The sequence below is a fragment of the Monodon monoceros genome, unplaced genomic scaffold (assembly GCF_005190385.1).
Source record: "Monodon monoceros isolate NGI ecotype Baffin Bay Population unplaced genomic scaffold, NGI_Narwhal_1 Super_Scaffold_7, whole genome shotgun sequence".
Taxonomy (NCBI): domain Eukaryota; kingdom Metazoa; phylum Chordata; class Mammalia; order Artiodactyla; family Monodontidae; genus Monodon; species Monodon monoceros.
The window spans coordinates 61,878,891-61,903,362 of NW_021703784.1; the positions used below are offsets into that span (position 1 = coordinate 61,878,891).

The following is a 24,472-nucleotide window of genomic DNA, read 5'->3' on the forward strand; positions in this document are numbered from 1 at the left end:
GGAGATAAATGGGCAAGAGTTCTAAGTGAATATTTCTATTATTTGAGATAAATCCTACACGCCTTCTCATTTTCTTTTTTTTCCTTCTTTCAATTCTCCTATCCCCTGGTAAATATTCCTAAAACAGGTATTCTAATATCTTTTTACCTTTAAACACTTATTCAGAGCAGCTTTGCTGAAATTATTTAAATGTTGAAGGATCCATAAAGGAAGTGTAGGTTTGTATGATGTGTTTAATGGTTTATTGACTCTGTTGTTGTTGAGTTATCAGAATATGCTTGGAAAATATGGGATCTAAATGTAAACATTGTTCTTGAGCAGGGGACAGTTTGCGTTTAGAGGATGGGCAAGCAGTGCAGTTAGAAGATGGAACTACAGCATTTATTCACCATACCTCCAAAGGTAAATTAGCTTTGAACATTTGAATAAAATAAGGGGGAGGTAGGGTGTGGGAAAAATAAGACCTGCCTTTAGTTGCAGAAATGCTGTTGTCATGTAAAAGAAGGATTATGCTTGTTCTCTCAAATATAAGATGGTAGATTTTGGCACAGTCTAAGGGAAAACTTTCTAACAATTTGAGTTGTCCAGTAACAGGTTGAAATAGCAAACCCCTGGTCTCTGAAAGACTTTAACTAGAGGCTGCCTTTAAAATATGAAATTAAACACTTGAAAGTTAAATTGTTGATTTTTTTCTTCCTTTTAAATATAATGTCTTTAGCAAGGTCCTTTGCCCCTTGTGTTGGTCTTTAAAACTAAATAAAAATTTTAAAACTATCTGAAGCAAACATGGCAAAATGTTCATGTTTATTAGCTTTGTGTAGGGAGGACCAGGGGTTTGAGGTGGAATGCATAGGAGCAATGAGCACAGCTCTGTAGCCAGACTATCTGGGTTCAAATCTGGGTCTGCTGTCTTTTAGCTGTGTGCCCCTGAGCAAATTATTTAACCTTTTTGTGCTTCAATTTCATCATCTGAAATGAGGATTATGATAAGTATCCACATCATAGGGTAGTTGTGAAGACAAAATGTACAAACATGTAGAGCACTTGGAACAATATTTGTCACATAGTAAATGCTCAATAAATATTAGCTATTGTTATTACTTTATAAAATACTTTATTATAGAATGACTGTAAATGTTTTAAGAGACTATATTTAGTTGTGAAACCAAAGGAAGAAATTTTTAAAAATATAGAATATTTGAATTTGTAAATAAATTTATTTAAAGTTGAGAAAAGTAAACTCTGAAAATTTTTTTCCTTAGCAGTGGGAGTTGACCACAGGTTCACTGTAATTGGCTAGATTTATTATTTCACAATGCTGTATGTTTCTTAGTATGGTTATTTAGAAGGGGGAAAAAACCATGGAGTCATACTGACATGAGTTCAGATCCTGGTTTCTCTGCATACTGATTTTTTTTTTTTAGTACTCCTTTTTTATTTAAATAAATTTATTGATTGATTGATTTCTGCATTGGGTCTTCATTGCTGCATGTGGGCTTTCTCTAGTTTTGGAGAGCGGGAGTACTCTTCGTTGCAGTGCACGGGCTTCTCATTGTGGTGTCTTCTCTTGTTGCGGAGCACGGGCTCTAGGCGCGCAGGCTTCAGTAGTTGTGGCACACGGGCCTCAGTAGTTGTGGCTTACGGGCCCTAGAGCGCAGGCTTAGTAGTTGTGGCGCATAGGCTTAGTTGCTCTGTGGCATGTGGGATCTTCTTGGACCAGGGCTCAAACCCATGTCCTCTGCATTTGCAGGTGGATTCTTAACCACTGCGCCACCAGGGAAGCCCTGCATACTGATATTTGACTGTTAATTGTTAGTTTTTTTTATTTCCTGGGTCCTAAGGAAAGTGACTTTACTTCCTCAAGCCTCAGTTTCCCATTCGTACAATAAGGTGGTAAATATACCTGCCTCACAGAATCATTGTGAAGATTGAATGAAATAACATATGTAAAGCACATGGGCCCTGCTCATAGTAAATATTCGATAAAAGTTCATTCCCTTCTTCCTTTAAATATGTAACTGTTTATCAGACTACCTTTAATTTAATGCCATTCTCTTCTACTCCCTCAGATAGTTATGACCAGAGTGCATTACAGGCAGTTCAGCTGGAAGACGGCACCACAGCTTACATCCATCATGCAGTGCAAGTCCCACAGTCTGACACCATTTTGGCAATTCAGGCTGATGGGACAGTGGCAGGTCTACACACTGGGGATGCCACGATTGATCCCGACACCATCAGTGCTTTGGAACAGTATGCAGCAAAGGTACAGCATTTTACAATGTGAAGAACATCCCAGATACAGCTTCTTTATCTTTCACTAAAAGAAAAGAAAGCAAAAAAAAAATAAGAAACTAGGAATTCAGAGTCAAAATCAGACAGCATCAAGGAGAAGATCAGCATTTATCTTAAAAGAAGTGAAGGGTAGAAAGAAACATTTGAAGACAAAAAAAGGAATGGAGTAAAAGCTTATAGAAGAGAAATGGGTGGCAGGTAATTCACACAAAGATATACTCAAGTATGAGTGCCATAAAAGAAACAATGAGGTATAGATGGAACTGCTTATGAATTATAAAGTAGAACCTAGAGTTTGGAAAAGGTGAAGGAAAATCTCAATTAAGTTTTTTTTTTTTTTGCGGTACACGGGCCTCTCACTGTTGTGGCCTCTCCTGCTGCGGAGCGCAGGCTCAGCGGCCATGGCTCACGGGCCCAGCCGCTCCGCAGCATGTGGGATCTTCCCGGACCGGGGCACGAACCCGTGTCCCCTGCATCGGCAGGTGGACTCTCAACCACTGCGCCACCGGAGAAGCCCCTCAAATCGGCAGGTGGACTCTCAACCACTGCGCCATCGGAGAAGCCCCTCAATTAAGTTTTACATCAAAAGGGCTGTGTTTTTTTCCCTGCATTGAAATTATATCATTTATATAATTTAAAAGGTTTTTCCCCCATTTTTTATAATGGAAATTTTCAAACACACACAGAAATAAATGATAATGTACCCATGTACTTATCTCCCAGCCTAAACAGTTATCAATATGTGAAAATTTTTTTAAGCTTTATTTTATTCCTGTAGGTGTCCATTGATGGAAGTGAAAGCGTGACAGGTTCAGGAATGATTGGAGAAAATGAGCAAGAGAAAAAAATGCAGGTATGTAAGGCTACTTTTTTATATTAGAATCTCTTTCTCTTAGCATTTCTGAGCCCTTCTAGGGATGAAAGCAAGAACTCATTACCTCCCTAGGAATATCTTACCAATTCAGAAAAACAGTGTATGCATTAGGCAGCAGCTTTCTCAGATTACCTCCTCAGGTCTCAGAATTCATTATATGGATGAAAGTGGCACTAAAGAAATAGAAATATCACAGAGATCCAGATGAAGCTTGTGTTCTGGAGTCCAAAGCAGTTTTGGAGACCAGGCGGTCTTCTGTCTGCCCCACCCTCGGCAGCTTGTGGATCCTTTTTCTGGGCCTTCACCCTTACTGTGACTGACTAACCCTTGCTACTTTGTTTTGTATATGTTTTTGTTTCTTCTGTTTACAACTGATTCCCTCCATACTTTCCTTTTCAACTTCTGGAGAGAAGGTCCAGTCTAGCTAATTGTCATTGTTCCTTCTGGGCAAAGCTGTTTTTACTGCTTCTACCAGACTCCTTCCTGGGCTGCAGATGGCCACGGGTTCGCTGCCCTTGATTCAGATGCTCACCTTGGGTCCAGTCCTTGGCTATCCCTTACCCAAATAACAGCCTAGAGCTGCAGAGCCTCGCCAAGGTTTGTAGTTAAGTACAGAGTAGTCACAGATGCATTCTGGGAGATCTACAAGTCAAATTTCAAGACTCTGTTATGAATTATGTGTTTTTGTGTTTGTTTGAGGGGTTGGTGTTTGTGTGGGTGGATGTTCTTGGAGCTTATATAATCACTGTAGTATATTACTGCTTTAATGCTGCTCCTTTTTTTCTCAGCAATTATCTCTAGTATTTGGCTGACTGCTCCCTCATAGTTTTTTGCAGTCTTCCAAGTGTTTTATCATTTTTAACTCCTAAAGTTATTGCTTCAGGCAATACTTTTTAACTTGAGCATTAGCATCACCACTTAATGCCATTGAGTAGTACTGTTGGGGGTTATCAAGAAGATTTTATATTTATAATAATAATAAATAATAAAAGAGGGCTTCCCTGGTGGCACAGTGGTTGAGAGTCCGCCTGCCGATGCAGGAGACGCGGGTTCGTGCCCCGGTCCGGGAAGATCCCACATGCCGCGGAGCGCCTAGGCCCATAAGCCATGGTCACTGAGCCTGCGTGTCCGGAGCCTGTGCTCCACAACGGGAGAGGCCACAACAGTGAGAGGCCCGCGTACTGCAAAAAATAAATAAATAAAATAATAATAAAAGAAATCACTGGTAAAAATTTGATCCTTTTAAACATTGCTGGATAGCCAGTATTTCTATTTATCACTGAAGTGATGCCATGAAGTAGCAGTAATATAAACACAGTTTGTAAATCATTAAGCCCACCAGCTTTGAAACTACATGATTCTTGGCAAAATTTTCAAGTCTGAATTCATAAAATGAGACTTTAATATTTTTTATACTGCAGTATGTCAAATCTATCAAAGTCAAACTCTACTAAAATGCAAACACAGTGTAAATATATACAAGAGATGTAGGTCAGTGCCTTGGAGTGGCCCAATAGGGTTCTGTCTCTTATTAGTGACTAACAATTAAGTTTTTAAATAATAGAATATTTTTAAAGAAAGACAGTTGTAACTACACTTGTAATAAACTAGAATAGGTCTTACAAAAAATGAGTGAATTTACCATTGGTCCGTATTATAACATTATACTATTAGCATAAAATTCTATTACGATCAGTAATTAATTTCTGCACCCAGAAACATACTAGGAATTCAGAACTGCTGAAACAGAATGTCGTAAAAAGCACGCTTACTCTTTATCTGCAGATATATAACCATTTGGTGTTTGTGCCAATAGACAAAGAAAATGAAGAAAGTTGAATAGGATTTTTGTTCTGACTGTAGCTTTTTCTCCTTTTCCTTGTACCTCTCCTTACAGACTAGATCTATGCTGTCCAAAATGTTGTCGCTACTGAGCACTTGAAATATGACTAGTCAGAATTGGCATGTGCCGTGAGTGTAAAATACATACCAGAGTTAAAAGACTTAAAATGAAAATAAGAATGTAGGGCTTCCCTGGTGGCACAGTGGTTGAGAGTCCACCTGCCGATGCAGGGGACGCGGGTTTGTGCCCTGGTACGGGAAGATCCCACATGCCACGGAGCGGCTGCGCCCGTGAGGCATGGCCGCTGAGCCTGCGCATCCAGAGCCTATGCTCCGCAACGGGAGAGGCCACAACAGTGAGAGGCCCGCATACAGCAAAAAAAAAAAAAAAAAAAAAAGAATGTAAAATATCTCATTAATAATGTCTCCTGTTGATTACATGTTGAAATGATAATATTTTGGACATACTAGGTAAAATAAAATAATTACTAAAATTAATTTCACCTGTTTCTTTTTCCTTTTAAAATGTAGTTACTAGAACATTTTAAATTATATATGTGGGGACTTCCCTGGTGGTGCAGTGGTTAACAATCTGCCTGCCGGTGCAGGGGACACAGGTTCCATCCCTGGGAAGATCCCGCATGCCACGGAGCAGCTAAGCCCGTGCACAACTACTAAAGCCTGTGTGCCTAGAGCTCGCGAGCCACAACAAGAGAAACCACCTCAATGAGAAGGCTGCGCACCGCAACGAAGAGTAGCCGCTGCTCGCCGCAGCTAGAGAAAGCCTGTGCGCAGCAACGAAGACCCACCACGGCCAAAAAAAAAAATTATATATGTGGCTTGTATTTGTGACTCATATTTCTCTTCATTAAGTGCTAGACCAGAAGTTTCTGAATCTTCTATCCTCCAAAACAATTGAGTACCATAGTTGAGGTTGAGGACCCAATACATGGTATTAAAAAGTCAAAATATCCCAGAAGAACTGCTGCAAATAAGCAGGACCTGTAACATCTTGGTTTGTCTCTTAGTACTCATCCTACTTCTGCCAGAGTTGCTTAAGAAGTTGTAACTCTGTGTCTGGCTGAACTTTAAAGTAAGGAGGTCTATACCTAATGCGATAGATTTTTTTTACAGTCTTGTTTCAAAGCTTTAGTTTTTTTTTCATTGTGATGCTTACAGTTTAGAGCTTTTTCTTTCATCTATAACATAAGCATACTAGTTGTGCTGCTGAGCTGATCTCTTACTTGAAACCAGATTTCATAGAACAAGAAAGACCTAGAGTATCTAAAACTTAATGCGCTCGTGGGAAGGCAGTTTTGCCCCCTGGGGGACATTTGGCAGTGTCTGAAGACAAGTTTGGTCGTCACAATTGGGGACATATTCTGGGTAGATGTCCTGCAAGGCATAGAACAGCCCCACTACAACAAAGAATTATTCTGTTCAAAATGTCAGCAGTACCGAATTTGTTTTGTTTTGTTTTGTTTTGTTTTTTTGGTGGTACGCGGGCCTCTCACTGTTGTGGCCTCTCCCATTGCGGAGCACAGGCTCCGGACATGCAGGCTCAGCGGCCATGGCTCACGGGCCCAGCTGCTCCGCGGCATGTGGGATCTTCCCGGACCGGGGCACAAACCTGTGTCACCTGCATCGGCAGGTGGACTCTCAACCACTGCGCCACCAGGGAAGCCCCAGTAGTACCGAATTTGAAAACACTCATCTGAAGTAGTCTGTTTAAGGTTGCCCATGTGTTCAGTTGTAAGAACCATAAGGATGATGGGATATGTGTGTTTCAGGGAGGCTATGACTGTTGTCATTGCCCTTCAACTACACCACCCTTAGTTAAGCAGAACAGCATGCTATTAAAGTAACATGTAATTTGTAATAAAAACATCTCAGTCGAGCTTCCATTCTGCTATGTAGTATCTGTGTGACTGTGGGCAAATTACTTAATTTCTCTGGATCTGAGACTTATTAACTAAATGAGAACAATAATCTTTGCCTTACCCATCTCGTGGGGTTATGAAAACCAAATGAGAGTTTCATTTGATTAATATTTTAGGTAACACATGAGAATGTAATTTGTAAACGTGTTAGCATCATGCAGCATTGTTGATGTTTTACATGTTCTGTTAGAATCCAAGGTCCTTTTTCATGGTTTCCATTAGTTTTGACTTCATTAAAAACTAATTTTATTTACATTGGAGATCAAAGTCCTTTGGCTTGGCAGTTTTTTTAAACAATTTATTTTTATTTATTTATTTTTGGTATTTTTGGCTGCATTGGGTCTTCGTTGCTGCGCAGGCTTTCTCTACTTGTGGTGAGCGGGTGCTACCCTTGGTCGCAGTGCACGTGCTTCTCATTGTGGTGGCTTCTCTTATTGCGGAGCATGGGCTCTAGGTGCATGGGCTCAGTAGTTGTGGCTCACGGCTCTAGAGCTCAGGCTCAGTAGTTGTGGTGCACAGGCTTAGTTGCTCCACGGCATGTGGGATCTTCCTGGACCAGGGCTCGAACCCGTGTCCCCTGCATTGGCAGGCGGATTTTTAACCACTGCGCCACCAGCAAAGTCCCAGAGTCATTTTTGAGCCAAGTATGACAATCTGCACAGATAGGATGTGGCAGCACCATCACCACATGCCCACAGAGTAGAAAGTTATTCTTCAATTTTCATGGTACCTCAATTTCTAAAATAGGTTATAATCTTTAAAAAACCTCTAACATCAGTGCAGTTGTTTAAAGTCTTGTGTTGAGTTCCAGAGAAGTGATCTTCTACTTAACACTATGTAAGTATAGACTAGGATCATATGGATCGTAATGTCTCCCACAGGTGACTCAAATGACCTAACCCCCTCTTTTCCTTTGCTTTTGAAATTGATTTTTACATTGTTTAGAACATATGTCCTAAAATACATATATACATTATAAATATATATATATATATATACATATACATATATATATATATACACACACATACACTTAATTCCCTGGAGTATGTCAAGGAACATCTGCATATAATGCATTGATGGATGCTCCCTGGCTTGACTTTTCTAGAGTGGGAATCGACCTGTGAGCGCTGACTATGCCCCCTTGTGGATCTCCTTTTGACTTCTTCCAGAGCTGCTGACTTCAGCCATGGAACAGAATTAACCTAACTGGCTCAGCATGATAGAATCTTCATAAAATGATGACCTGAGTCTGGAAAACCACATTACAGTTTTATCTTTTTTATCCTGAAAATTGTAATTTCATCTACTTTATTTCTGTATAAATAATTTAAATCATACTTTTTGTTTCATCTAGATTGTCTTACAAGGACATGCAACAAGAGTAACTGCTAAGTCTCAACAGAGTGGAGAGAAGGCCTTTCGATGTGGCTATGACGGATGTGGAAAATTATATACAACAGCTCATCATCTTAAGGTATATATGAAGGAAAGGCTGTGTCTAGTTATGAGAATAGGGCATTAAATGCCAATATAATGTGTTTGTAGTATTCAAACACCATTGTTCTCCCCCACTTATCAAGATACAAATACACTCATACAAAAGCCTATGCAGATTTTAGAAACTGAACTCTTTGAGGGCTTGGACTATGCTTTTTTTATCTCTGGCTGAGGGAGCCATACTGAGGGGTCCAGCATACTACGTGACACATGATAGGGGTACTCTACATATTTGAATACATTTTTCTCAAATGTAAAATTTATGTAATTACATGGGAGATATATGTGTAATCATTCCGTTAACAGTGATTTGCTGAAACGTAGTGAAAGTTGGTGTTAATTTGTCCTGTCTGTCAAATACATAGGCCAAGTATTTTGATTGCAGCTAAACACAACATACCATGACCCATAAAAATAATAGCTAACATTTATTGAATAACTCACAATGTGTCAGGAAGTGTGCATTTAGCATATTTGGAATAACATCCCTAGAGCCCATCTCCACTACTTATCAGTGTTTACATGTTACTTGACCTCTTAAGTACCTCATTTTCCTTATCTATAATATTGGATGATAAAAGTACCTCCCTCAATGAGTGGTTGTGAGAATTAAGTTAGTTAATTCCGTACATGTAAAGTACTGAAGAGAATGGCCTGGCATGTGGTAAAGGTTCAGTAAATGTTGGCCATTGTCATGAGTATTCATTTGTCACAGCAGCCCTCTATCGTAGGTACTATTATGTCCCCACTTTACAGAGAGGACTTTGAGGCTGAGAGAAGGCAAGTGCCATGGCCACACCACTAGTCAGCAGTGAAGCCCTGCCTCAGATTGAGGCCCCTCTGCCAGCAGCCTCCACACTCTTAGCCTTATGTTGTGTAGCGTCTCCTTGTACTCCTGCGTCTCACCAGGTACATGTTCCATTCAAACACCTTTGACCACTCTAGAAAAACTCGAACCTCTTATTTTTTAATTTATATATATATATATTTTTTATTTTTGGCTGCGTTGGGTCTCCGTTGCTGCACACAGGCTTTCTCTAGTTGTGGCGAGTGGGCTTCTCATTGTGGTGGCTTCTCTTGTTATGGAGCATGGGCTCTAGGCACGTGGGCTTCGGTAGTTGCAGCATGCGGGCTCAGCAGTTGTGGCACGCAGGCTTCAGTAGTTGTGGCTCACGGGCTCTAGAGTGCAGGCTCAGTAGTTGTGGTGCACGGGCTTAGTTGCTTTGTGTTGTGTGGGATCTTCCCGGACCAGGGATGGAAGCCGTGTCCCCTGCATTGGCAGGCGGATTCTTAACCACTGTGCCACCAGGGAAGTCCCCTGTTCCTTATTTAAAATGAGTACTTCTTAACGTACAACATTTGGTCTATATTGAGAATTATTGACCTGTAGTTTTTGAGAAAAGAAGTTATCTTTTGTTTTTCAAAAATAACATACAAGCAACAACATAATTCAGCAGTGGGGAAATAAAAAAGGTCTCTGTGGAGACCATCCACCTGTGGAGTGCCTCAAGGAAATAAACTCATGCCCGTGTTTTAATAACAGGTGCATGAGCGATCACACACAGGAGACCGGCCTTATCAGTGTGAGCATGCAGGCTGTGGGAAAGCATTTGCAACAGGTAAACACATGATTTTTCTTTGTTTCTTGGTTCCACTTGGGGGTCAAGCAGAGACGGGTCAGAGGCAGGAACTGACCCCTTGCCTTGGTCTGAATTAGTGGGCACACAGTGACTAGTTTTCCAATCTCTCCCTTACTGCATTTTGTCCTGCTTGCTCTGTTCTCTCTCTGTGTTCTCATTTTGCTCCTCAGACCTGTTTCTGCCTACTGTGTTTGTTATTTCACTCCACACTCTGCTTTCTTTTAGCAGGAAAAACAAAAGTCGAGCATTAAAGCTGACACAGAGTTTAACATTAGGACAGACCTTAGGGGGAACCATGGGAAACAGGGGCTTAGCAGTGGGACGGGTTCCTCCCAGGTACACATCCAAGAGGGCCAGGACCGTTGCCAGGCCTCCTGACTTTACCCTATTCCTCATTCCATGTCACGATTCTTTTTGGTTTTGTTTCTCAGGATTTTTTCTTTTTTATTATGAAAATTTACAAACATTTATATAAATGAAAAATGTTAGAGTATACCACCATAAACAGTTCAGCATGCATATCAATATTTGTTTACATTTCTTATTTGAGGTAAAATTTACATACAGTTTACTGTACAAATATTAATTGTAACATTCTATAAGTTTTTTTCCTGTATTCATCCATTTATTCATTTATTTTAAAAAAAATTTTATTGGAGTATAGTTGATTTACAGTGTTGTGATAGTTTCAGGTGTACAGCAAATGAATCAGTTATACATATTCATATATCCATTCTCCCCTTTTTTTTTTTTTTAGATTCTTTTCCCATATAGGCCATTACAGAGTATTGAGTAGAGTTCCCTATGCTATGCAACAGGTTCTTATTAGTTATTTTATATATAGTAGTGTGTATATGTCATTCTGAGTCTCCCAGTTTATCCCTCCCACCCCCCACTTATCCCCTGGTGACCGTAAGTTTGTTTTCTACATCGTGACTCTACTTCTGTTTTGTAAATAAGTTCATTTGTACCTTTTTTTTTAGATTCCACATGTAAGTGATATCATATGATATCTGTCTTTCTGTGTCTGACTTACTTCACTCAGTATGGCAATCTCTAGGTCCATCCATGTTCCTGCAGATGGCATTATTTTGTTCTTTTTTATGGCTGAGTAATATTCCATTGTATATATGTACATATCTTCTTTATCCATTCCTCTGTTGATGGATGTTTAGGTTGCTTCCATATCCTGGCTATTGTAAATAGTGCTGCAGTGAACATTGGGGTGCATGTATCTTTTTGAATTATGGTTTTCTCTGGGTATCATGTCTTGATTCTACTTCAAGATTTTGGGGTATGAGTTGTAAACATCTAATAAGATTGGGGCACTTTAAAAAAAGAAGCACACAATCTCTTCTAGACAGAGATGAAACTATTGAATTTTCAGCAGGACAGTCCTGAGTTGTCATACTCTTGTACCTTTTTAATAGTTATTCTGTTGTGTTTGCCTAGTATTATATCCTTGGTGTTTACTATATTTTTCAATAACTTAATCTCAATGGGCATGCTTAGAGGGGTCTTGTGTAATTACATTTCTTTTAAATTTTTCTTAAAGGTTATGGATTAAAAAGTCATGTCAGAACTCATACAGGAGAAAAGCCATATCGGTGTTCAGAAGATAATTGTACTAAATCTTTCAAAACTTCAGGAGATCTACAAAAACATATCAGAACTCATACAGGTACTGGTGTGAAGAAATGTCATATCTAGGCCAGGAGTTCTTAATCTGCAGGAAGGGACTTGGGGAAGTAGTTTCTGGAAGCGTTTCAGGGAGTCAACGTCAAGGGCTTCTCTTAAACTCCCAAAACTCCATGCAATTTGCCATTCGTGCATGTGTGCTTCTTTCCAGGATGAGGGCCTGTAACGCTGTTAGATTCTCAAAAGGGTTCATGTTCCAAGAGATTAACAATGGCCCTAGACCACCAACCCTCTCAGTTTTCAGGAATTATCTGAGCAACAGTCTTATTTACCTAGGATTATACATCTACTTAGTAGCCCAACAGAGACCAGAACCTAAGGCACCCAATTACTTCTCAGTTTAGTACTGCTTCTTCTGCATTAAGCTGCTTCTAAAAAAAGTGTCTGAACCCCTCACAGCCCCACAGAAAGAAAGGCTTGTTACTTCCTTGTGATCATCTCCCCTGTCCTTAAATTCCTTCTCTGCTTTTCCTAAAGGGTACTTTGTTCTTATCTTCCCTCCCCTCCCCTCCTTGTACTTGATTATTTGCAGATTGGTAATATAAAGGTAATTATTTGCTTTGGATCAGAGCTGGAAGAGTTTCAGAAACTGTTGATAAGAGATGCTATTATAAGCTGTTGACTAAGTAGTATAGCATAAGGTCCTTTACTTTGAGATTTTACTGCAGATGTTTTAAACATAGTGTTATCACTTTGTCCCCAAATACTTCTAAGTATTCTGAGATAGTTTAGCAGATTTTCATGGAGGATTCTTCCAGTCATTAAAGTTTAACTTTTAGTTCAAATATGATCCCAAATTGGCTTTACTTTACAGTGTTCAGGAACAAAGCTGTACGTCCCTGCTTCTATTTCATTCATGCTCTTAGTTTTATCTGTTATATCAGAGGCAAGCGTCTCCAAGCTCCTGAGAATAGTAATATATTCAGCAAGTATTTTTGATTCATATTATGCGTTAGACACTAGATTTTAAAAGGACCAAAAATTCTTTTTCTTCAAGTATTATAGAATAAAGTAGGAGGTAAGCTTTTAGGGGATTCTAGGGTTGTTCTAACTTAATCCTTATTCCAGACTCTATTTTTCTTTTGTATTTCTTTATGATATGTATTTCTTTGTCTTCTTTTCTTAGCTCATTTTTTAATATGCCTTTCTGGGTAGTTCCATTTTGGGAAGTCATGTAATCAGTGATGAGTTTTGAATACTATTCATATTTTCCTATGTAAATTTAAGTTTGGAGTAGATGATGCTGTTGACAGAAAAAAAGAGAAAAAAACTCAAAGGGAAGTTCAATACAAAAAGGCTAGAGTCTGAGCATGAATGATCCTAAGCAGAATTGAAGGATAAGACATTTCAATTTTCTGTGTATTTTTGCACCATTTAATGTATTTCCCTTTGTGTTTTCAGGAGAAAGGCCCTTTAAATGTCACTTTGAAGGCTGTGGTCGGTCTTTCACAACATCGAATATCAGAAAAGTGCATATTAGGACACACACAGGAGAAAGACCTTATTACTGCACAGAACCAGGATGTGGGAGGGCATTTGCCAGTGCAACCAATTATAAAAACCATGTGAGGATACACACAGGTAACAGTCTCTAGTTCTTGGTCTTCTGTCTTTCAAGGCTCAATTGAATTCCTGCCTCTCCTATAAACCATTTACAAGTAATCTCTTCCCTCCTTCCTGCCACTTGGCATGGTAGAAATGGATTATGCAACTTGAAAAAACTTCACCTTAGCTTTTTTTTTTTTTTTTTGGCGGTATGTGGGCCTCTCACTGTTGTGGCCTCTCCTGTTGCAGAGCACAGGCTCTGGACATGCAGGCTCAGCGGCCATGCCTCACGGGCCTAGCCGCTCCGCGGCATGTGGGATCTTCCTGGACCGGGGCACGAACCCGTGTCCCCTGCATTGGCAGGTGGACTCTCAACCACTGCGCCCCCAGGGAAGCCCCACCTTAGCATTTTTACATTTATTTATTCAACAGTTATTGACCATCTGCTCTTTGTTCCCCTGCCAGGCACCAGAAATACAGAGACAGACAAGATATTTTCCAGGACAGTTGATTTAGGGAGGCATAGTAGACATAATTATTGCAGAGTGTCTATGGATATATATATATATATATATATTTTTTTTTTGGATATATATTTTTTAACAGCTTTATTGAGATATAATTCACGCACTGTACAATTCATCTATTTAAAGTGTATGATTCAGTGTTTTTTATTATATTCACAGGGTTGTACAACCATCACCAAAATCCAATTTTAGAACATTTTCATCTCACCTGAAAGAAACTCCATACTTGTTAGCAGTCTTCTCCTACCCTACCCCCCAGCCATAAGCAATTATGGATTTTCCCATTCTGAATATTTCATATAGATGTACAGTATATGGTGTTTATTGTCTGGTTTCTTTCCCTTAGCATAATAGTACTGAGGTTCAGCCATGTCATATCAATAGTTCTTTCCTTTTTAATTACTGACTAGTATTCCTTTATATGAATGCATCAAATTTTATTTATCAATTTACCAGTTATTTTCACTTTTTGGCTATTATGAATAATGCTGCTGGAGTATTCATGTACAATTTTTTGTCTGGATGTGTGTGGTGTTTTTATTTTGGCTGTACCACACAGCTCTTGGGATCTTAGTTCCCTTGCCAGGGATTGAACCTGGGCCCTTGGCAGTGAGAATGCAGAGTCCTAACCACTGGACCACCAGGGAATTCCCTTTTTTTCTTTTTTTTTTGGATATATGTTTTTATTCCTCTTGGGTATACACCTAGGAGTGGAGTTATTGGATCTTACGATAACTTTGTTTAACATTTTGAGGAACTGCCAAATTGTTTTCCAAAGTGGCTGCAACATTTTACATTCTCACCAGCAATGTATGAGGGTTCCAATTTCTCCACATCCTAGCAAACAGTTGTTGTTATCTCTCTTTTTGATTATAGCCATCATAGTGTGTGTGAAGTGGTATCTACCTCATTGTGCTTTTGATTTGTATTTTCCTAGTTTGCTAATGATGTTGAGCATCTTTTTATGTGATTATTGGCCATTTGTATGTATTTTGGGGGGAAATGTCTGTTCAGATTCTTAGCCCATTTTTTAAATTGGGTTGTCTTTTTTTTTGTTGGGTTATAAGAATTCTTTATTATATTCTGCATACAAGTCCCTTGTTAGGTATGTGATTTACAGACATTTTTTCCTGTTTTTGTGGGTTTTTTGTTTTCGTTTTTTTTTCAATTTCTTGATGGTGTCATTTGCAGCTCAAAAGTTTTTAATTTTTTTTTTTTTGGCCACGCTTCATGGTTTGCAGGATTCCTAGTTCCCCAACCAGGGATCATACCCGGCCCCCTGCAGTGAAAGCGCTGAGTCCTAACCACTGGACTGCTGGGGAATTACCCAAAACTTTTTAATTTTTTTTTTAATTGGAGTATAATTGTTTTACAATGTTGTGTTAGTTTCTGCTGTACAATGAAGTGAATCAGCTATATGTATACCTATATCCCCTCCCTCTTGGACCTCCCTCCCACCCTCCCTCATCCCACCCATCTAGGTCGCCACAGAGCACCGAGCTGAGCTTCCTGTCCTTTATAGCATGTTCCTGCTAGCTATCTGTTTTACGCATGGTAGTGTATATATATCAATCCTAGTCTCCCAGTTTGTCCCACCCTCCTCTTAAAACGTTTTAATTTCGATTCTCCACTTTGTGGTTGTATTTTTTTTATTTGAAGTATGGTTGATTTATAATATTGTGTTAGTTTCAGATGGTTGTTTTTTTGGTTTTTTTTTGCGGTACGCGGGCCTCTCACTCTTGTGGCTTCTCCCATTGCGGAGCACAGGCTCCGGATGCACAGGCTCAGTGGCCATGGCTCACGGGCCTAGCCGCTCCGCGGCATGTGGGATCTTCCCAGACCAGGGCACGAACCCGTGTCCCCTGCATCGGCAGGCGAACTCTCAACCACTGCACCACCAGGGAAGCCCAGATGGTTGTATTTTTGATGTGAGTGGAAAGGTGAATGAGAGGGAGATTTTTAATATATTGTTTTTATTACTGATATTAAGAGTAAACTTGTGATAATTCAAAATGAAAAGACATTTTTGAAGAATGGAACTTTAGTTGCATAAGTTAGTCTGCATTCTGCAGACCCCTGGATATCTCTGGAAATGTTTTCAGGCATTTACAACAATCCCTTTCCTTTGAAACTGGTACATTAACAAGTTTTGAATACTGCTATGGACAGAGGGGAAGCCTTAAGAGGATTTAAAGAAAATTTGTTTTTTTAGGAAAAAAATCACTCTGTCAATACCATAGAAAGAAGTTAAAGGGAGATGAGACCATAAGCAAGGAGACTGATTAAGGGCCGTTCGAATATTTGAAGTGAGTGAGATGGAGAAGGATAAAAATGAAAGACATTGAAGAGGTATCAGCAAAGGACCTGGTGACCAAGTTAGTCATGAGGAAGGATGTGGAGAAGAGAAAATCCTATTGCACTGTTGGTGGGAATGTAAATTGGTACAGCCACTATGGAAAACAGTATGGAGGTTCCTCAAAAAATTAAAAATAGAACTACCATATGATCCAGCAATTACACTTCTGGGTATTTTAATGAAGAAAACAAAAACACTAATTCAAAAAGATATATACACCCCTGTGTTCATTGCAGCATTATTTACAGTAGCCAAGATATGGAAGCAACCTAAGTATCCATTGATAGATGAATGGATAAAGATGTGATACACATAGGGACTTCCCTGGTGGTCCAGTGGCTAAGACTCCATGCTCCCAATGCAGGGGGCCCGGGTTCAATCCCTGGTCAGGGAACTAGATCCCACATGCCTCAACTAAGAGTTTGCATGCCGCAATTAAAGATCCTGCATGCCACAACTAAAAGATTGTGCATGCTGCAACTAAAGATCCCACATGCTGCAACTAAAAGATCCCGCATGCCACAACTAAGACCCAGTGCAGCCAAATAAATAAATATTAAAAAAAAAAAGATGTGATACACATACAATGGAATATTAGCCATAAAAAAGAATGAAATCTTGCCATTTGTGACAACATGGATACCTAGAGGATATTAAGCTAAGTGAAATAAGTCAGACAGAGAAAGACAAATACCATATAATTTCACTTATGTGGAGCTTAAAAATAAAACAGACAAACATAAAACAAAAACAGACACATGGATAGAGAAAACAAACCTGGTAGTTGCCAGAGGGGAGGGGGTTGGGGGATGAGTGAAATAGGCGTGGGAGATTAAGAGGTACAAGCTTCCAGGTCTAAAATAAATGAGTCATGGGATATACAGCATAGGGAATATAATCAATAATATTGTAATAACTTGGTACGTTGATAAATGGTAACTAGACTTATTGTGGTGATCATTTTGTAATGTATAAAAATATTGAATCAGTATGCTATATACACCTGAAACTAATATTGTAAGTCAATTATACTTCAATTTAAAAAATTATAATTTCAAGACAAAATCACAAAACCCCCCTCCCACCAAAAATACAAATTCATTTCCATCTTGACTGTGGTTTGGTGCCACCTAGTGGCAGTTTCTGCTCCAGCCTAAATATGAATAGGACTGGTTCTCTGAGTTGGAATTGCCTGACCTGCCTGGCCTTGCCCTTGTCATATCTCCCCCACAACCATTCCCCAAGATAAGAACTTTAACCTGCCCTGCTTTGAGAATGCAGGCTGGGCAAAGGACGGAAGCAATCTCAATTACTAATGTCTAAGACATATATTACAGATTACATTAGTGATTTTATATTTGTGGTTGGTTTTACTGGTTCAGAACCATGGAAAAAGATGGAGTTAACCCAAGAAAGGTGTAAAATGAGAACAAACTGGGATATGCATATGTATACACACATAAACACATTTTAGAGAGTATATGAGTTCACACTAGTACATCCAATTCCAGCTCATCTTACAGAGCTCTTTTCTTCCCTCATTCCGTATTTGTATGTCCCTTCTTCCATAGTAAGTGCTCTAGCTTCCAACAACATTGACACATTTATTCATTGCTTAATCCTTTATTACACCTAAAATAGTTTCAGAGTTGTTTTGCCCATAGCACTACAATAAACAAGCCTACCAAGAAGAACTGAAGATTTGTTTGCAGTTTTCCCCACTCCAGCCTAGTCCAAGACTGAGAGCATTAGTCAAATACTGTGTATATGAGTTACTTTAATTAGTTTATTCTCCCCCTGCTACCCCCCACCCTGGCCCTGGCCCCCATACCCCTTCTAAGTGGTTACAAGTATTCATTTAAACTAAGGTTAGGGGGACTTCGCTGGTGGCGCAGTGGTTAAGAATCTGCCTGCCAATGCAGGGGACACAGGTTTCAACCCTGGTCCTGGAAGATGCCACATGCCACAGAGCAACTAAGCCCGTGCGCCACAACTACTGAGCCTGGGATCTAGAGCCCGTGCTGCGCAGCAAGAGAAGCCACCGCAATGAGAAGCCCACACACCACAACGAAGAGTAGCCCCCACTCACTGCAGCTAGAGAAAGCCCAAGCACGCAACAAAGACCCAATGCAGCCAAAAATAAATAAATTTATAAAAGAAAAAAAAACTACAGTTAGGTTAATTTGTTCCAGTTTGCTCTCAGTGTTAGATTCCCCCCACTACATATTAACGGTGTCTAGATATTTTATGATATTAAATAATTATTGTTAATTTTGTTATTTAAAAACATCCATCTTTTATACAATCTGAAATTTATAGATGAGATAGAATGCTATCTGGAGCTGTTTTAGAATAATCCAGGGTGGGAATAGGGGGCAGAAATGTGAATAAATGAAACTATATTGGCCATAAATTGATAGTTGAAGCTAGATGATTGGTACATGGGGGTTTATTGCACTGTTTCTCTATACTTTTGTGTATGTTTGAAATTTTCTATAATGAAAAGTTCTAAAAATATATGTACTGCCTACGTTGTTCTCAGACTGTTTCATGGAAAAAGAATTACTTTGTATTGAGTTATTTTTAGTGAATATTTAATAGCTTTTGATTGGATGCAAGAAGTCGACTGAAGTTAATATAAAATGTGTGTCCTTTTAGATTTACTGAAGTGTCCAAACTATGTCTCATAGACTTTTTAGAAAATCTTTGTTTATTATCCTTATAAAACCCTTAGGGTGGGATTTCCCTGGTGGCACAGTGGTTAAGACCCTGCGCTCCCAGTGCAGGGGGCCTGGTTTCAATCCCTGGTCAGGGAACTAGATCCCACATGCATGCCACAACTAAGAGTTCACATGCCACAGCTAAGGAGCCTGCCTGCCGCAACTAAGGAGCCCTTCTGCCGCAACTAAGGAGCCCATGTGCCACAACTAAGACCCGGTGTAAATAAATAAATATATATATATTTGGGGACTTCCCTGGTAGTGCAGTGGATAAGACTGCGCTCCCAATGCAGGGGGCCTGGGTTCAATCCCTGGTCAGGGAACTAGGTCCCACATGCATGCTGCAGCTAAAAGTTCGCATGCCACACAACTAAGGAGCCCACCTGCTGCAACTAAGGAGGCTTGGAGCCCCAACTAAGGAACCCGCCTTCCACAACTAAGACTTGGCGCAACCAAATAAATAAATAAAAATTTTTAGAAAATAAATAAATATATTTTAAAAAACCCTTAGGGTAAGCTACATTAGTTATACTAATAATTGCATTTATTATTGCCATTATTAGTAAAGTATCACTAATGATATCTAGATTATCTAGTTACAGGTAACAATAACAGTTTCACCAAATCTTAGAGTTAACTGGGCAATAAACATCTCCATCCTTATTTTTCAAATCCCTTGTAATTAAGGGGAAAGTAGTATTCAGGCATGGGATGAGACTCAGGGTGCAGACCACCTTTTGATCCAAGATGAAACCATAGTTAAGGAGTCTTTTCTTGTTCACTGCCTCCTAGCAGGATAGAAAGGGATTTGACAGCTATTTATTTTTGCCACTAGAGGTTCCCTCTCTCTGCCCCCTCCCCCACCCCCCTCCCCCCACCAGAAGGTATGGAATGATTATGCCTTCGTAGGTAAAAGTTGATTTTTTTGTATGTGTGTGCTGTTCTTAGGGGAAAAGCCATATGTTTGTACAGTCCCTGGGTGTGACAAAAGGTTCACAGAATATTCCAGTTTGTACAAACATCATGTTGTTCACACTCACTCCAAACCGTACAACTGTAACCACTGTGGGAAGACATACAAGCAGATCTCCACGCTGGCCATGCACAAACGGACAGCTCACAATGACACTGAGCCCATCGAGGAGGAGCAGGAAGCCTTCTTTGAGCCTCCCCCAGGTAAGGGTTTTTTCCAGTATGTCTATGTCTGTGTTTGAAAATCAACAGTTATGAACGTAATTTATGACTTAAAGCATTTTCTCAAATCATAAAGTTTTTCAAATAGTCACACAAACATATCATTTACAGCTGTGATAATTGCTATCAAAGAAAGGCGCTTAATGCTCTGGGATATAAGAGGGGAAGTTAGTCTAGTCTCGTAGGTCAGAGAAGGCTCCCCTGAGGAAGTGATTTTTGGAGAGATCTACAGGGTGAATAAGGGTTAACTTGGTGTAGAGTCAGGGATGTGGGGGGGTTGGGGGGGTGGTAAACAGGGAGCAAAGGCAAGAGAACGATCCAAATAGAGGGATTGGCACAAGCGAAAAGCCCTGAGGTGGGAGAGAGCAAAGTAAATCGGAGAGACTGAAAGAAGCCTGGCCAGCATGGCACTTCTGCTTGGGAAGGTGGTATGAAATGAGACTGCACAGCAAAGCAGGGGCAGCCTAGACTATTTGGGTGTATTAAGATGTTGGTCTTAATCGTAAGAGCGGTGAAGCACTCCCAGATAACTCTTAGTTGATTCATGTGCTATTCAGTAGTGTTGTTGGAGACAAAAACATTCATTTCAATAAGGATAAACTCTTGGAAAAAATATTTTAGAGAATTAGATTCTATGATTTCAGTTAAATAAATCAGCATAGTTAAATAGGTAAAATGAAGTAGGTTTTTCTAAAACAAACAAATAAAAAGAAACATATGTTGTCCTGTTTCATTGAGTACCTCCTAAATGGAGTAAATTTGAAAATTAAAACATCTCTACCCATTCTTAACAACTAGGATTGAAGTGTTGAAAAACATTTAGGTAGGAAAAAAATGGTTGGAGAATAAGGAAAAGAACAGATCATTCACTGTCTACTCAGATAATTCCCTGGAGTTCTAATTTGTCTTTTCAGATGTCAGTCATGTGATAGTAAGAAAATAACAATTCCTTCACTCTTCTATTTTTTAGTTTTTTTATTTTTGGCCATGCCACATGGCTTGTGGGATCTTAGTTTCCTGACTAGGGATTGAACCTGGGTCCCTGTTAGTGAAAGTGCCTAACCACTGGACCACCAGGGAATTCCCCCAAATTCCTTCACTCTTGAATGCTATGCTGTTTTCTAGCCAAAGCAGTGTAAGTGTGCATTGTTAGATATCACAACAGCTGCTAAATCGTTGCAATTAGAAAGCAGACTTTCATGATGTCAAACTTAGGTTTAAGACTGTTCCTCTTTTAAGCTTCCTCAGTCTCTTCCTTAAATGTTGATATTTCAGATTGTCAGAATTTCTTGTGTTCTAGAAGATAATCTATAATAATATACATTTTGTTAAAAAAATTAAAGTAAGATTGTTTTTCCAAGAATAAGGATGGGTTTATGTTCCTTTTCTCCCATATGGTCCCCTAGGTTTTGAACCCATTGGAATAATGGTATAATAATAAATATAATAAATAGCCATGGAACAGAACAAAAAGAAATGAAGTAATGAGTGTCATAGAGATTACACCATGATGACTATAGCTGTATGAGTGTAGGCATCAACCATAACTTTGAGAAGTACTCATAAATTAGCATATAAGGTCCTTCTTTGAAGGAAAAAAAAATATTTACCATTTTTCTGGCATCATGAGAGGTGGAAAGCAATAGAAGAGAGGGATCGATAATCTTCCTGGTTGCCAAGTATGGCAGTAATTGACTATTGCTGTTTACTTGCTGGTTCTTTGTGAAATAAAGAAGTGGAGGGGGGCTCCTGTTCTGTTACTTACTAAATGGTTAACCTTAACCCAGATAATATGCCATTACGTTGTCTTTACACAATGATGTCACTGTGTACTGATGACTTATAATCAGTCACTTGCGTTAAAAGAGTAAGTAACTTAGTGTTAGTACGTTGTGTTTACATACCATTCTGGTTTTGTGGTTAATGTTTATGAAGGTTGTCTTATCATTTTTAGCAGCTTCTTAAGTGACTGCAAGGACTTAGTGCATACTTGCCATGTTGGAAGGGTTATTTGCCAGTTAGTCTCCCTGTACAGTTCCCCCAGTCCCTGCCCCAGCACACATGCATGGTATCACATAATTACTCCAAATAAGAGAATAAGCAAGGTCTCTCAAAATTAAAACAGTTACACTTTATGTGGAAAAGTTTGGTTTGGTCTGCTTTGATTTGGTTTAGCTTTGCAAAAGAGGAGGTGGAGAGATTGGCCGGAGGTGCTGGAAGCCATTTTCATGGTTTAGAATTTAGGGACTTCCCTGGTGGTCCAATGGTTAAGACTGCACTTCCAATGCAAGGGCCTCGGGTTCAATCCCTAGTCAGGGAACTAAGATGCCACATGGCCAAAGAAAAAAACCATGATTTAGAATTTAATACACATGCCATTTAACTTTTGTCAGTTTTCTCTGTAATATTTAAAATCTCCTCTGTTTTCTAAACAGCTTGGTTGTTTGATCAAATAAATAATTCATTTGTTTTAAACAGGTCAAAGTGAAGATGTTCTTAAAGGGTCCCAGATCACGTATGTTACAGGTGTAGAAGGGGACGATGTTGTGTCTACACAAGTAGCCACAGTAACCCAGTCTGGGTTGAGTCAACAGGTTACACTCATATCCCAGGACGGGACTCAGCATGTAAGTACCCACCAAAAGTCAAACAAGTTAAATAATATTTCTCTGAGCCTGGGCTTGAAAGGCAGGTTGGGTCCCAATTGAGGAAAGCCTTGAATTGGGGCACAGAGTTTGGAGTTTAGCTTGTAGGCAGTGCTGGATCTCCTGGAGGCTTTCTAGTAGCCTGTTGAAAGCGACTACCTGCAGGGAGATTAGTAAAGAGAGAAGGTTTGTGACTCTGTAGAATTCAAATGGTGTTATGGGTATTGTTCAAATGTGAGGTGGTGAAGGTCAGAACCACAGTGAAATTGAGTGCTTAAAAAGTAATAGATCCATATGAAACCCAATTCAGAGAAGGGATAGGATTGAGAAGTCAGCAGAGGTTTGGCTGAGGTGACGAGGACATTATTAAAAGATCCTGGCAAGTCAGTGATGGGCACATCTGTAAAATTTCCAGAGTGTGACTCTCTCCCTACCTGGAATCATGGGAGTTCACTTAACTAGCTTCACAGAATTAATAGAAGAGGTATCTTGATTTCCCCAGGAAAAGCAATATAATGGCTGTTGTTCAATAGTCAAACTTGTCATTGTTTTCTAGATGCCACTAGCATAAAATAATTGACTTGATTTCATTTTTAAGCTCTAGCTAAGGTTGTCTTAATAACTGGTGGAAATAGACATATGGGGTTCTTTATCCTTTTATATCTACCTCTTCCATGGAGAACTCTCTTCTTACCTGTCTCTCTCGGACCTTTACCTCCCATGATTAATTTGCCCTTTGTGTTGATAACTGTTAATGTGCTGATGTTAGCTAGAAGGCAGAACGTATTCAGGATAGGAAAATAAAAAGCACTTGTACCATCCCATTCATTCCTCTTCCCCTTACTTTTGACATCACTAATTCTACACAACACTCTTTGTCTACTGATTGGCATATAAGATTTAACATATTTACTAACACAATTTTAATTCAGCGTCAACCCTAAGCCTTTTTTAAAAATTAGGTCATCACAGATAGGCTCTGTGGAGGTCATTTGATCTAACCTCCTTCCCTTCCTATACTGGAGAAATTCCCTCTACAGCAGCCCCCATATAGATGAGGCAGTTTCTCTCTGAAGAGATAGTCTGTTCCATTGCTGGATAATTTGAGGGTTTATCAGACTGGAACTTACCACTGTGTCATCCACTCATGGCTTTCCTCTGACCATATAGAATGAGTCTAATCCCTCTTCATATGTTTTAAAGCAGCTATTTTCCCCATCCCAAAGTTGTATTTTCTCTAGATATAACCTTCCCATTTCCTTTAGGGATTTCTATTCCATTCCTTTGGTCAATTAAAAAACAAACATTTATTGAACCCAATGACAGATATTTTGGTAAAGTTAGTGTGGGGAGTACTGGAAGGGGGGGTATCGTAGTCTAGTAGGAGAGGGACGTTCCTAAAATGAAAAATAATTTCTCATAATGATGGGTATATAATCGACAGGTATGTAAAGTGTTGTGGCAACCTGGAGGAAGGGGTAAATGATGCTTCCTGAAGGAATCTTGGAGGCCCTTGTAGAGAATGGCCATTCAGCTGGATCTTGAAGAATTTTTATGAGTTAGCCAGGCAGAGAGTGAAGGAAAGGGCAAAGTCACAAAAATATAACAGAATATGACATTCCCGGGGATGCAAATGATCTGTTTTGGCTGGAGTGCCAGATTTGTGTGCTGGTTTGGAAGTAGTGAAAGATGAGTC

At 39.5% G+C, this 24,472-nt stretch overlaps 1 protein-coding gene and 1 non-coding gene across 6 annotated transcripts in view; one reads left to right on the forward strand and one right to left on the reverse strand.

Annotated features, from left to right (window-relative positions):
* The window catches only part of ZNF143 (zinc finger protein 143), a 54,534-nt gene that overhangs the window by 16,863 nt on the left and 13,199 nt on the right, over positions 1 to 24,472 (forward strand). For 4 of the 5 annotated variants that reach the window (XM_029208493.1, XM_029208494.1, XM_029208496.1 and 1 more), the window contains exons 5-13: positions 319 to 402; positions 2,070 to 2,266; positions 3,074 to 3,148; positions 8,309 to 8,428; positions 9,995 to 10,070; positions 11,647 to 11,772; positions 13,191 to 13,370; positions 19,886 to 20,113; positions 22,610 to 22,758. In XM_029208493.1, the coding sequence (XP_029064326.1) occupies positions 319 to 402; positions 2,070 to 2,266; positions 3,074 to 3,148; positions 8,309 to 8,428; positions 9,995 to 10,070; positions 11,647 to 11,772; positions 13,191 to 13,370; positions 19,886 to 20,113; positions 22,610 to 22,758 (1,235 nt within the window). The remainder of the gene's footprint in view (positions 1 to 318; positions 403 to 2,069; positions 2,267 to 3,073; positions 3,149 to 8,308; positions 8,429 to 9,994; positions 10,071 to 11,646; positions 11,773 to 13,190; positions 13,371 to 19,885; positions 20,114 to 22,609; positions 22,759 to 24,472) is intronic. The other variant, XM_029208497.1, reaches the window with a different exon arrangement.
* TRNAE-CUC lies at positions 14,436 to 14,508 on the reverse strand. The gene has a single exon. It is a non-coding gene; the product is annotated as a tRNA-Glu (tRNA).